Source organism: Lycorma delicatula, chromosome 2 (genome assembly GCF_047948215.1).
Source record: "Lycorma delicatula isolate Av1 chromosome 2, ASM4794821v1, whole genome shotgun sequence".
Taxonomy (NCBI): domain Eukaryota; kingdom Metazoa; phylum Arthropoda; class Insecta; order Hemiptera; family Fulgoridae; genus Lycorma; species Lycorma delicatula.
In genome coordinates, this window is record NC_134456.1 from 61,463,250 (window position 1) to 61,477,076 (window position 13,827).

General features: G+C 30.9%; 1 protein-coding gene across 2 annotated transcripts in view; it reads right to left on the bottom strand.

The window, feature by feature from the left end:
- Window positions 1-1,570: 1,570 nt before the first annotated feature.
- LOC142318849 (MFS-type transporter SLC18B1-like) overlaps window positions 1,571-13,827 on the bottom strand; it is a 71,355-nt gene continuing 59,098 nt past the window's right edge. The window contains exons 9-13 of one of the 2 annotated variants that reach the window (XM_075355411.1): window positions 13,256-13,449; window positions 7,754-7,849; window positions 6,710-6,784; window positions 3,934-4,027; window positions 1,571-2,123 (exon numbers count right to left, since the gene is read on the bottom strand). In XM_075355411.1, the coding sequence (XP_075211526.1) occupies window positions 1,959-2,123; window positions 3,934-4,027; window positions 6,710-6,784; window positions 7,754-7,849; window positions 13,256-13,449 (624 nt within the window). In that variant the 3' untranslated portion in view covers window positions 1,571-1,958. The remainder of the gene's footprint in view (window positions 2,124-3,933; window positions 4,028-6,709; window positions 6,785-7,753; window positions 7,850-13,255; window positions 13,450-13,827) is intronic. The other variant, XM_075355409.1, reaches the window with a different exon arrangement.

Genomic DNA, 13,827 nt, shown 5'->3' on the forward strand with positions numbered 1-13,827 from the left:
ATAATCAAGTAATAGACAACAAAAAAGCTCAAATACAAGAATATATTGAATACAGATTTTTAGGGATGCTCAAAATATCTATCTATATGCTTCCATATTCTCAGTCACTGTAAGAAAATATAATAGTTTTAATACTTTAAGGATCATAGCTAATTATTGAATGTTCCAATACAAATAACTGGTATTTCCAAATATTTAGCATTTACCAATCAGCATCATTGATGTATATATTTTTCACTACTTTGTTGTATAATGCAGAAATGCTCAAAATTAATTATTTCATATACCAATTAAAAAAACTATGGCTGTTAATGTGACTCACCGGGTTGGTCTAGTGGTTCCGATGACGAGTTCACAAAACTCATCATCGCAAATCAATTGATTTCAAAGTTGAGTGTTCTAAGGTTCAAATCCTAGTAAGGCAGTTACTTTTACATGGATTTGAATACTAGATTGTGGATACCAGTGTTTTATGGTGGTTGAGTTTCAATTAACCACACATCTCAGGAACAGTCGACATGAGACTGTTCACGACTACACTTCATTTACATTCATACATAATATACTCTGAGGTAATACCTTGTGGTGGTTCTGGAGGCTAAACAGAAAGAAAGAAAGGCTGTTAATGTGATTAAAATTATTTTTTGAGGAACAAATTTTTAGGCTTTAGTTCTCATTAGTTAAACAAGGTGAAAACACTCTATGAAAGACTTTTTCCCTTAAGACTAACTGAAGTGTATGATCTTGTTTTACCAAATTCTTACAGTGTAAAATTTTCTCTATATTTATCTGCTGATTATTGAATTTCATCATCACATCAGTGGAAATTGATTGTAAAATAAGATAATTTTAATGAAAAAATGGAATTTTTACTTCTTTTTTCAAAGCTAAACATAAGAAATTCATAAAAACAATATATCGAAAAAATAAAAAAAATTATTTAAGAAAACATTTAAAAGACTTAAAACATTTTAAAAAATTCTTAACATACTTTTGTGAATGTTACGAGAGAGCTTGACAGTAACCTTATAACATGCTTACAATTACATGGTTTTACATTATTTACCACTTTCACTGGTTTTTAGAAAAGGTTATTTTGGACTAAGGTTGATTTTAGAAATGATTACCGCATATTTTCATTAAATCCTGATTCTCTATTTAAACAGTTATTTTATATAAGTCTCCCTAATTTTTTTAATGAAGATTCTTCATAAAAACAAAATACAAAACTTTTTACAACGATTAGTACCGTTTAATATTTTTCAGTTATTTCATAAACTGTAAAGAAGTATAATATACAATAAATATATAAAACTGAAAATGTCTTACTTTACTATGTGAAATTATATACAATCTTGTATAAATAAAATCATGATGTATTGTTTTGTACTGAAGATAAATGTTATTTATTGATATTAATGTAGGTAATAAAAATGCCAGATGAAAGAGGTTTGGTTAAGGATATTGTACTGTGATACTTCATTTGAAAGTTGGAAGTGGGAAAGATTTCATTATAAAAGTATTAAAAAGTAATGAGAAAATGTTCTTACTTAAAAAAATAATTTTTATTGTTATTGGACAAATATTGTAGATAATATAAATACGTATCACATCACAATACTGTAAATTTTATGAAAAAAATTATACAGACTGTTATGTAATCATATAAATTACAAAATGTATATGATGATATTTTTTCTTTGTCACTTTTTTTTATACAGTTTTAAAATATTGACACAGAATTATAAATGACATTCTTATATAAATAGAAAAATTAACTACAAGTAATAATAATTATATTTGTACAAAAAAGTATCACTAATTTATTGAGATTAAAAAATATAATTTTATAAGTATTTACAATATCTACAGTTATTTTAATATAGTTAAAAAAAAACACATTTACACTCATACATAAATTTATACACAGACTTGCATACATATCTTAAGTCGTTTTTCTATAATGGAGAGCGGGCAGTTGGTACAAAAATAACACATGCATCTCCTGCTAGATCTGCATAATAGACATGTTTGTCTTGTTTTTTCATCAATGGTTTCCTTTCTTCGTTAAATTCACTTATATATGTAGATTGCAGTGAAAAATATACCAGGCTTCCTACCGCCTGAAAATATAAAAAAAAAACGAAGTTATATAATTAATGTTATAGTTTTTTTTTTTGTCTTCAGTCATTTGACTGGTTTGATGCAATGTTATAGTACGAAATAATATTTTTATAATTTCATAATTATAGCTAAGCTGAAATTTTCTATAACATTGATGAATTTTTCCTACCGTTTTTTTTCTTTTCATGATATGATCTTTTGCCAAATTGTGATTTATCCTTTATAAGTTAAAGCAGTGGTTTCACTGAATCCTAATGAGAATTGTTTGTGGTAATGTGGTAAGTAGTAACAAACCAGTGTATGGTAAATGAGAGCAAGTTAATTAAAGACCAGAACTGAGTAAAGAAATTACCTGTTTGGTTTAAAATTTTTAAGTAATTAATATTAAAAATTTATATGTAGTATATTAATAATATAAATTAAAAGATGTACACTTAAATATTAATTCTTTGTAAGGCTGTATTAATTAATTTTATATGTGCAGTTCCATCAGATCAATTTTATTTACTTTGTAATTGATTTTCAGTTTATAGGTTTAAAAAGTTTTGAAATAATTTTTTTGTTATGATTCCTTTTATTTTTTTAAATGACATTGCTTCCCATCAATTAGTTTGATGCTTGACTAGAATCCTGTATCTTTTGAATAGGAAACCCAGGTTGGTGTTTTCTGATTAGTCAAATTTATCTTTCTTGTAAAATTCTCTGTGATTAGTAAAAAAAATTGTGATTGGCTGGGATAAAGTGTATTCTGATTGTGATTCTTTAAAATATGTCAATTTTTACCATTACAGTTGGTGATGATTATTGAAACCGTAAACCTCAGAAATGACTAACCAAACTAAACAAAATTAAATTAATGTATTTTTCATAACTTAAAACTTTTAACTTGATTAAAATTTGGTGTTTTCTGACTGGTTACATATATACCTGTTGTAACTGGGTTAGATGTTAAATTATCTGCTTTGTCCTTAATGTATCAGAAAGTATAAATAGGACACTGAAATGAAAAAAAATAATTATGACTGAAAAGTATTACATATAAAGTAAAATACCATTGCCGATTTACTTTGTGCACATATAGAGTATAGTATTTATACTTAGAATGTAGTATGCACACATATATTTTCTAAAAACAAATAAATTTAATAAAGTTTCTTTAAACAAATATTAATTATAATTTAATTAAAAATCATTAAATTGTCCATAACAGTTATGGATATATATAATACACTACAGAGTGTTTTGTTGTATAGATGATAAGGAGAGGGAAGGAACTGGATTAAGGCTTTTGAGGTGTGAATTTGGAGAAGAATGGGGGAAATAAGATGAAACTGATAAAGTGAGGAATGGGAAGTAATTAACAGGATTAAAGAAAAAAGAGTACTTAAGCAGGAACTACACAAAATAAAAGGAAAAACTGATTGGGACATGTGATTAGAGTAACTGGATTCTTGATAATTGCATTGGAAGGATCAGTAGAAGGAGAAAGGAAGTGAAGAAAAAGGGAAGTTTTTTTAATGTGGGAAAGTTTTTAGTAATTCACAATAAAACACTTGGTACAGCAGGGCAAATCTGAAGATGATTTTCTCAGGGTAAACTGGACCCCTTTTTTTAAATGTAAGAAAACAAAATTGATGGGACAGCCCATGCCACAGAATGATTAATAGCATATCTACCTATTTCTGATGTGGCTTATATAAAGTATTAATATTTACTGATCAAATTAAAATATTTATTTACTTATTTATAATACTCATCATGGACACTACTGCTTTATTATGTTTCATGCATTTTTTATTTATTACTTACCACCATTAATGTAATGGCAGCCATTACTGTAGAGCAAACTGGAAATCCGTATTTATCTAACAACACTCCTCCTAACGTAGGACCAAGTACTTCTCTATTAAACACACAAAACTTTGTTAGAAAACACATTTTTAGACACTAATTAGTTATTAAAGGACATGCTTCATGAAATTACATTATGTTAAAAACACAAGTATACTAATTTATTCAAATTACAAGTATATAAGAAGCACACCACAATCTCATGGTAATCGTTTCCAAAATAACAATTTACTAATTAAATAAACGTTAATAATAATAATAACAATTTAGTTGTGAGTTGTATTTGAGTTTCATGTTGTTTTCTTCAGTTGTTTTTAGTTTTGTCATGGTAGTAAAAGTTTTATTAAATAAACAAGCTGAATTTTTAGAGAGAAAATTACTAAATATGAATTCTTATTCACTGCTACTAAGACAGAAAATAACATTTTAATCACTAGAATCTGTAACTGCTGTTACTTAATGAATGGGCTTGCTGTACGTTCATGTTTAGGACATTACTGGGAGAAAAAGAAATCAACAAGATTTTGAAAGGATCTTGCAGGATTACAAATGAGTATAATAATATTGGGAATTATCCTATTCTAAAGAAAATAGTAAATCAACAATGCAACTGTAGCCTGCAAACAGGAATACTCATCAGTGAACATTTTTGGTTTCATAGCCTAGCAGTTTGCTTGATTGTGAGTTTTATTCTGAACAAACTATACAGTAGTAAAAATAGCTAACAATAGGTGCAGCAGTAGCCAAAAAAAGGATAACTTTGATAAAAATCAAATCATATTTTGTGAAAGATGAATTTATTTGTTCTAGCTCTTGATTTCTGTGGTAGATTTACTATCGTGTAAACCAGGATTCCTTTAAACCTGGGACTTAATGTACAACCTTTCTAATTATAGGCTAGCACACTAACCATGAAAACAACCAACTGTTTAAATTTATGATTTATATTTAAATTTATTTAATATTTTAATTATTTATATTTAAATTTATTGAAAAAAATGAAAATTTAATTACTATTGTGAAACCGGTTGTAAGTTAAACCTAAACCAGCTACATACATATTTCTTGTGGATACCGGTGTTCTTTAGTGGTTGGGTTTCAATTAACCACACATCTCAGGAATAGTCGAACTGAAATGTACAAGCTACACTTCATTTACACTCATACATATCATCCTCTAAAAAATTATCTAAACGGTAGTTACCGGAGGCTAAACAGGAAAAAGAAAAAAAAAGCTACATATTTCTTCATTTACGAGGGATATCTCTAAAGTAAAGACCGCTGGGAAATTTCTCTCCTTATGGTTGGCGAATCTGTGTCGTTCACGGCCACGCTAGTAATGTACCATTGCATTGTTGTCTGTAAGTTGTAGTATCTTTGATTACGTGTGAGTTATTACGTTATAAAATGGATAGGAAAATCGATGTTAATGTTTTTTAAACCATCAAAACATTCATAGGCAGTTGGTTGCTGTGTACGGTGATAATGTAATGAATGAAAGAAACGTCCGTAAATGGTGTGAAAGTTTTAGAAATAACAAAATTAACGTGTAAGATGAGGAACGTTCGGGGAGGCCTTCGATAATCGCCGAGGACTTGTTGAAACGCGTCAATGATGAAATCAGAAAAGATCGCTGCTCAACGATTTCCGGCCTGGCCCTTCATTTTCCTGATATTTCAAGAGCTGTTATTGGTTGCACTGTTAATGACCATTTAGGCTTCAGAAAGGTTTGCCCACGTCGTAACGGAACGTCACAAAAAATACGAATGGGATCTGTTTTGGAATTTTTTATTCGCTACACAGAAAAAGGTGACGAGTTCCTTAATTCAGTTGTTACCGGCGATGAAACATGGATTTCGTATTACACACCAGAGAGAAAACGACAGTCAAGTGAATGACGTTATCCCCAATCACCAACCAGACCAACAAAGGTCAAGCCACAGCCATTTGGACGCAAACTGATGGCCACAGTCTTTTGGAATAGGTTTTTACATACTGCTGATTGATTTCAAACTCTACGTAAGTTACGGCGCGCCATTCAAAGTCGGCAACGTGGGCGGCTGACAGACGGCGTCGTCCTGCTGCACGACAATGCACATCCACGAATTGCGGGTCCGACACGTTTAAACAAATTTACGACCACCCACCATGTAGTCCGAACTTAACTCCTTCTCATTACCATTTGTTTGGGAAATTGAAAGAATTTTTGACGGGTAAGCAATTCGCGGGTGACGATGAACTTAAGAATGCTGTTAATCAATGGCTATATGGACTGGCGGCATAAAAATACGACGAGGGTTATTGAAGCTGGTGGGTGTATTGCTACGATAAATATATTAATTCATGTGGCAATTATTTAGTGAAGTAGTATAGGGTATGTAATTTAAGAGAAATAAAAAATATTTATAAAGTTTTCAGAATAAATTTTTTTACAATGAAATGGTCTTTACTTTAGAAATAACTACTCGTATAATGTTAAATTTTAGAGCTAGAAAGCAGTGAGTAATTTAGACTCAGGGGTGGCAGGTTTGTCTTTCATCCAGAATATCTTGACTTCAATATTATACTCTGATTTGTTTTGGCATTTTTTACAGCATATGAAATTAATTCTCAATGTAAAAAACATATGCTAATTGTAAATGGGTATCACCTTATGAATGTAAATGTTAATAAAGAAATAAATACTATTTTTATTAGTCATATATCTTCAAGCATATTCAATTTTGTAGCTTACCCCAATGAGTACATACAAGACCAAGCACCTGCAATTATACTATAGGTAGCAATTTCTCTTTTATGACCATTTTCCCTGTAAATAAAAAAACATCTGTTAAGAGATCGGTTTGTACACACTTGCTATGCATAAACTTGGGACTCATGGCTAAGACTAATTTATAAATTAAATGAGAGAGATCTATACAAATATATTGCGGAAACACATTAATTTTTCATCTGTCAACTTAATTACTCAGAGAGTACAATACTGAGTAGTTAGTGCTTAAAAAGCAGTTATGTTTTTGCAAGTCAACGGCTTGCAAAAAAAATTTGCAAGTCATGGCTAAATGAGTGAGTGGTTCAACAACATATTGAGATGATTTTCAATTCTTTTTTTTTTGTTGTTGCAAGTTTTCTTTTTGTAATTGTTATAATTTATGTCCATTTTCAGTACTTTTTTTTAGGAAATAAAACATTATTATTTAAAACTATCAGTTTTTTAAATGAAAGACTGAACCAATTTATTAAGTATAGAGGTTTTTTGTCATATCATTATGATTACAGTCGCTCAAACATTTGGATTTCAGAGGACAAACATTTTTTAACCACAATTTTTTTTATATTAAGACTATATTTAATAAATCCAATTTGGTTTGTTGTGTAAAAAGTTAATAGTTTAAATAATTCTCAGAGCCTGTATCACAAATTCATTACTTAACATTATTATTATTATTATTATTAAGAAATGGATGGATTAATGAATACCTACTGATGTTTTATTTAATTATTGAAAACAATTAGTGTTTTGTTTTTGTAAAGAAAGTAAAGAATTAAATAAATTTATTTTTATATTTATACTATTTGTACCTTATTGTGTACAAATAGTTTGTTTGAAAATACAAACAAGTTTTTTTACATGAAGCATACATGAAATATCGTAATAAGAACAATGGGTATTGTTCATTATATGCCATTGGCATTTTTATTGGATGACCCAGGAGTCAATGCTACTTAAAGTAATAAATAAAATATCACTAAAATATAATATAAAAATTATTCATACACAGCACATTGTAGAAGAGCCTGGAATGTCGGCATTAATGTAAGAGCAACTGATATCCCCAAAGCTGAAAGTGCAACTAGAGTTTCCAAAAGAGTGCTGAAACATAAAATAGTTGATGATTGTATTGAGTCATCAAAAAATATAATGTCTGTGAATTAATTTATCAAGATAACTTCTATGCTTGTATATGTAATTATTAAGTTTAGAATTATTAATCATTATCCTTAAAATATTTTACTGAGAAAGTTTTTCAGTCTTAAAAATAATTATGCTTTATGTATTTTTGTTCTTATCTTAGGATAAAACTCACATGCCTGTCTCTCTATTCCTTGTGTCTTGAAATGATGCAGCAGATATAAATATGAATTCAACAAGTATGAATTTTATTTCACTAGTTTAGGCTGAATCATTCTGTCGCTCCCACGTGCAAGTACAATTGTTTTATGCATATAATAATGTACTGTAAGCTATCATTTGTCTGGCGCCATGGCGTGCCAATGATAAGCAATTAAAAATTCTGTTGAGTCTTTGTTATTGATGTTTAATAATGATAACATCATTTATAATGATTCAGATCAGTGAAAGAAAGTATTTCAGTCTGTGTTTTCATGTTACTCCATACAGTACAAAACAGTTTTATAGTTCATTTTTAGAACAGTTTTATATTCTGTATTATTTTCATTAATTATAATTTACCTGTGTTTTTCTGCCAATCTGGTTTTAACAATGAGTGATTCTGTAATGAAATATTAATCGGGAAAACCCTTAAGTAGCTCCAAAAAAAATAATCAGCAACATATATATAAAACTTTAAAATAAGATAACCCTGAATCTCAGTCAGAGACATAAGCAACTAATGCAACAGGTGTTAGCAAAAGAACAATTTTTAATATAATACAGAAAGAGAAAATTGATAGTAAATGTGTTAGCCCTAAAAAGACTTGAAAGCATGTGAAAATGATTGAAAAGTTGGATGTTTTTACTAAAACTGCTATCAGAAAAAGTTCATTCGTTTTATTTCATTAACGAGCTTTCTAACTTAAACTAAATATTAAATCCCATAAACAGAATATTAAATGCTAATTCAGAACTGCCAAAATTTTCTACAAGTTCATTACATTGTGTTTTAAAATCAATGAATTTTAGTTTCATGTCCAGAAAAAATAATTCTTTATTGATTGGACGTGAAGATATTATTTCATGGTGCAGAGAATATTTAAAAAAAATTAAGTTATTCTGTGAAGAGGGTAAGACAATTTATTATCTAAATGAAACTTGGGTTAATGCAAGACATGTACAGGAAAAGGTATGGATGGTAAAAGAAATAAAGAGCACAAAATACGCTTTTATGAAAGGTTTATCAACGGGGGGAAAATCCCAGCTAGAAAAGGTAAATGATTAATAGTAACATACGTAGGAAGTGATGCATGAAATCTAAGAACCAAAACTGTATTGGCAGAAGGTAGAAGAAACTGGTTGTTGTAGCCATTTTTGTCTTATACTTTCCTGGGCATACCTTTAAACCAGAGATCGGAATTTATTTTTTTGTAAAATAACTAAGTTTCCCCCCTCTTATTCTTTCCAGGAATTCATTACTTTCTTTAAACTGAGAAATAGAAATGAATGAAATTTTTTAAGGGATCATTTAAGGGAGTAATACCCAGTGCATACATTTTGATATTCTAATTGGTGGTGAACAATATTCAAGATTGTGGTATGAGAAAGACTGAATTTCACTTTTAAATGTTTGAGTATTACACAGATATTACCTTGCAAATCTTTTTGGATCAAAAAAAAATATGTTGGAGGTTTATTAATTAATTTGTTTGTTAATTAAGGTTTGTTTGATAAGGCAGATTAGACGAGCTTCACAGCTAGAACGATACTCCCTGAAACAACTGGAGTTATTCAAGCCGTTATCGACGATGTAACTAATGCAATACTTGACTCGACATCAAGATATATTCCCAAAACATCTGGCAAACACAAGAAGTGACCCGTTCCGTGGTGGAACGATAAAATAAGTGAAGCTATTTGAAGAAAGAAAAAAGCATATAACGCTTTTAAGAAATGCCTAACATTAGAAAACCTAATTGCCTTTAAAAAATTCAGGGCTTATGCAAAAAGACTTACGGTAGATGCTAAAAAATGATCCTGGCAACAATACATGTCATCCATTTACAGAAATATGACTGCATCAGACATTTGGAAGAAAGTGAGGGTTTTGTGGACGAACAAACTTTACTCCCATCATTTGCTTTCAATATGAAGATGAAGTTAGAGATACTACAAACGAAATTGCAAAGTTACTAGCCAATCATTTCGAAGAAGCCAGCAAAACAGCTAACTACGATGAATATTTTGGAACACAAAAAACAGAACACAAGGGTCTGCTAAATTTCACAACTGAAATGAATTACTCATATAATGTATCATTCAAAATAGAAGAACTTGTGAAAGCGTTGGAGAAAGCTGGCAACACAGCTGCTGGTCCAGATGAATTTCATTATGCCATGATCAAGCACCTGAATACCACTGCAAAATGTAGATTGTTAGAAGTATGTAATCAGATATGGCAGGATGGATCTACTGCTGCAGAATGTACCTGCAGCAGTAGAAAGAGCACACATTGTTCCAGTTCCAAAGAAAAAGAAAAATCGTATCAGATCCCACTAGTTACCGTCCTATTTATTTGATGTGCACAATGGGAAAAATTTTTGAAAAAATGATAAATAATCAATTTGTTTGGATTTTATATAACAACTTCATCACAAGAAAACATTGTGTTGGAGTCTTCTTGATCTGCAGAAGGCATTCAATATGACCTGGCGACATGGAATAATGTTTCAATTATATGAATGGGGCATTCATGGCAATATGCTAGTTTTACTTAGCTACTATATGAACGACCGTACTTTCCAAGTATGCGTCAACAATGAATATTCATTTGGAAAAAGATTGGAAAATGTCATACCACAAGGCTCGAGCAGTACCTTGTTTACGATCGCCATCAATAAACTAATATTAGCCACTCCAGCAGAAATCAGCAAAAGTGTTTATGTCGATGATCTGGCAATTGTGTATGCCAACACTACAGCTATTGTGTAGTACAAATTGGAATGAGCGATAAATACCCTCAGTGAAGTTGTGAAGAATAATAGTTTCAAATTTTCACCAGAGAAAGCATGCTGTGTACACTTCTATAGGAAGAGAATTCCTCACCGAAGTCCTGTTTTTACCATCAACAATCATCCAAAGATAATGTGCGATTTTTAGGTCTTTACTAGATAAATCCCTTACATGAAGATTATATATACAGGATTTGAGAGTTAGAAGCAAAAAAGTCCTAAACATTATAAAATGTTTATCCAACATCAATTGGAGCCCAGAGAAATAAATACTACTGAGGCTGTATAAACCATTGGTTCAATTGAAATTCGACTACGTTTGTGTTGTATATTCATCCGCTAGAAAGTTGCATTTATGAAAGTTAGATGTAATACATAACAGCGGAATAAGATATGCCACAGACGTATTTGGTACAAGCCGGCAACTAGTCTAATGTTGGAAGACAGAATAATGCGATATTACATTATAGAAGAGACATCCTATTGCTAAGATATGCGGTAAATATATGGATCTTTCTTACCCATATAAATAATAAAACTTTCAACAATCATTCTTTGGCAGTATTACATGAACATTGTGCTACCTATTCCAGACTATCAGGAATAATATATCACAAATTGACAAGAAAATATGAAATTGCTGTACCAGAGACATTAGCAATTTCTACAAGAGAAATACCGTCATGGCTTTTACCAGCAGTAAACACAAGACTGGATCTCTCTCATGAAAATATAAAAGAGAAGCCACAAGTAATCATCCAACAGGAATTTTTATCAACTGTCAGTTGCTACACATTAAAATTTATACTGACAGTTCTAAAATTGAACATGGTGTTGGATGCTGCATGTATGTGAATGGAGAAGCCCATTTTTGAAAACTGCCAGATATGGCAAGTGTTTATACGACAGAACTTATTGCCATACAGCAAGCTCTTCACTACTCAAAACACTACTGTGAGTGCTAATGTGTTCCAACTCTCTAACTGCACTTTCTGCAATTCACAACAAGAACATTAAGGTGTCCTTATTGAAAATATCCTGTCCATTTTGTGTGTTTTAAATCAACAAGGACAGCGATTGTATTTGTAAGGACTGCAGGGCATGATGGTATTGTAGAGAATGAAAGTGCAGACGAAGATGCCAGAAAGGCAACAGTCTGTAATAACCTGGATATACTTCCTGTACAAGTGGCAGATGTTAAAAATTGTCTAACCAATACAATAAGAAACTGGTGGAGTAATGATTGAAGAAGATTAAATACCAATCTACATTCAGTTAAAACTTCTCCATATAAATGGAAGAGCAAAGTGAAGCTGACTTGCTGAGAACAAGTGGCGGTGACCAGACTTAGAATTGGTCACATGCGAATAACAGATTCATATTTTTTAACCGATAAAGAAAAACCAGTGTGTAGTGTTTGTAATAAAACACTTACAGTAAAGCATCTAATGGAAGAGTGTACCATATATGAGGACCTCAGAAAAAGGTTCGGTATAAGAAATAGTATTGCTGCTGATATGGGAATTGGAAATGAAGAAAAAATAGTTGCATATCTGCACACCAGTGGACTATTAACAAGTCTATAAGGAAATTCAAGCTGTGTGAGGAATCTCTAAGCAAAGTAGTTTAATTCTATGTACAGAAAAAAAAGGGAAGTCTTGAAGTGTGGCATGTATAGGGCCAGGAGGTAGCCCTCTTGCCTAGGGTGTCTGGACTCACCTGCATGCAAGTGTGGGGGAGTTGAAGCGTATCCAATGATGGCATGGGAGACCCTCGAGGGTAGACAGATGCTGCGGGGCAAAGAGTATGTGCAAGGCATGCCTGGAGCCAGGTAGGTCAGGACCGGGAAGGGCAGCTTCCCCATCGAGGGGTTCTTTGGCCATCCTGAACAGGTGGTCAAATTGCTCCTATGACATGTGGGGGACCCTGATGGGTTACATGCTACAGGACAATTTATAAGGGGGAGTCAACTGCCACGGCATCCTAGGGCAACTGATGTGCTGCTTAATAGCAGTTCCGGTTGCCCCGGTTGTGCTTAAATAAAATAAGGGAAACAAAAAAGGAAATGTTGGTATTGTGAAGCCGTTCTTTTTCATTTATATTTTTGTGTTTTATTTATTTTTTTAATTTTAATATTGGGGCCCTTCTCACCCTGTAAGTGTTTTCAGTTTTTGTGTTTAAATGTTCTGTCTTGACTATTTTGGTGTTTTTAAATAAAATGTAAGGGCCCTTTACACCCTTACATATGACGAACCTGATGGTGATATAAACCGCATAAGTCGATGCCCATATAACCCAAAAAATAAATAAATAAATAACAAATATTTTTCATATTAAAAAAAAAAATGAAGATAATGAATACAAATTTTCTTACTTTGGTGTTTGTGTCAGAATAGGTGATGGTCCTAAAGCTAATAAACACACAACAGACAACAGTTGTCCAATTACCATCATACTCCAGTGGTTTCCTACTTTATCTGCCAGCCAACCCCATATTAAACTGAAGACTCCATATATTGATGAAAACAATAAGAATACTAAACCAACTTCTTTACTTGTCAGTTTCAACTGAAAAAAAGGTAAAAGAGTCTCAATAAAATGTGTTATATAGTTTACCTACAAAAAAAAAAAAACATTTATCTGTAGATTCTTAAAAAATAAATTCTAAATAATTCATAATAATTTTATATCAAGGTTGAAAATTAGTTAAAAAGTTTTAAAAACTTGATTACATTTCAGTTTATTTTAAGTTAAAAGTTACAAAAAACTTTATTAGTTGCTAAGTCAGCTTTTGCTCTATGTAATTTCTTCAGAGCCTCGCTAACAAAAATAAAATTGTTTAATCTTTATTTTAAACCTACACCTTAAAGCACAAGTATTTAATAATTTTTAAAATCTTTTCAATTTCTAGAACATAATATGTCATAAGTATGAAAATTCAAACTT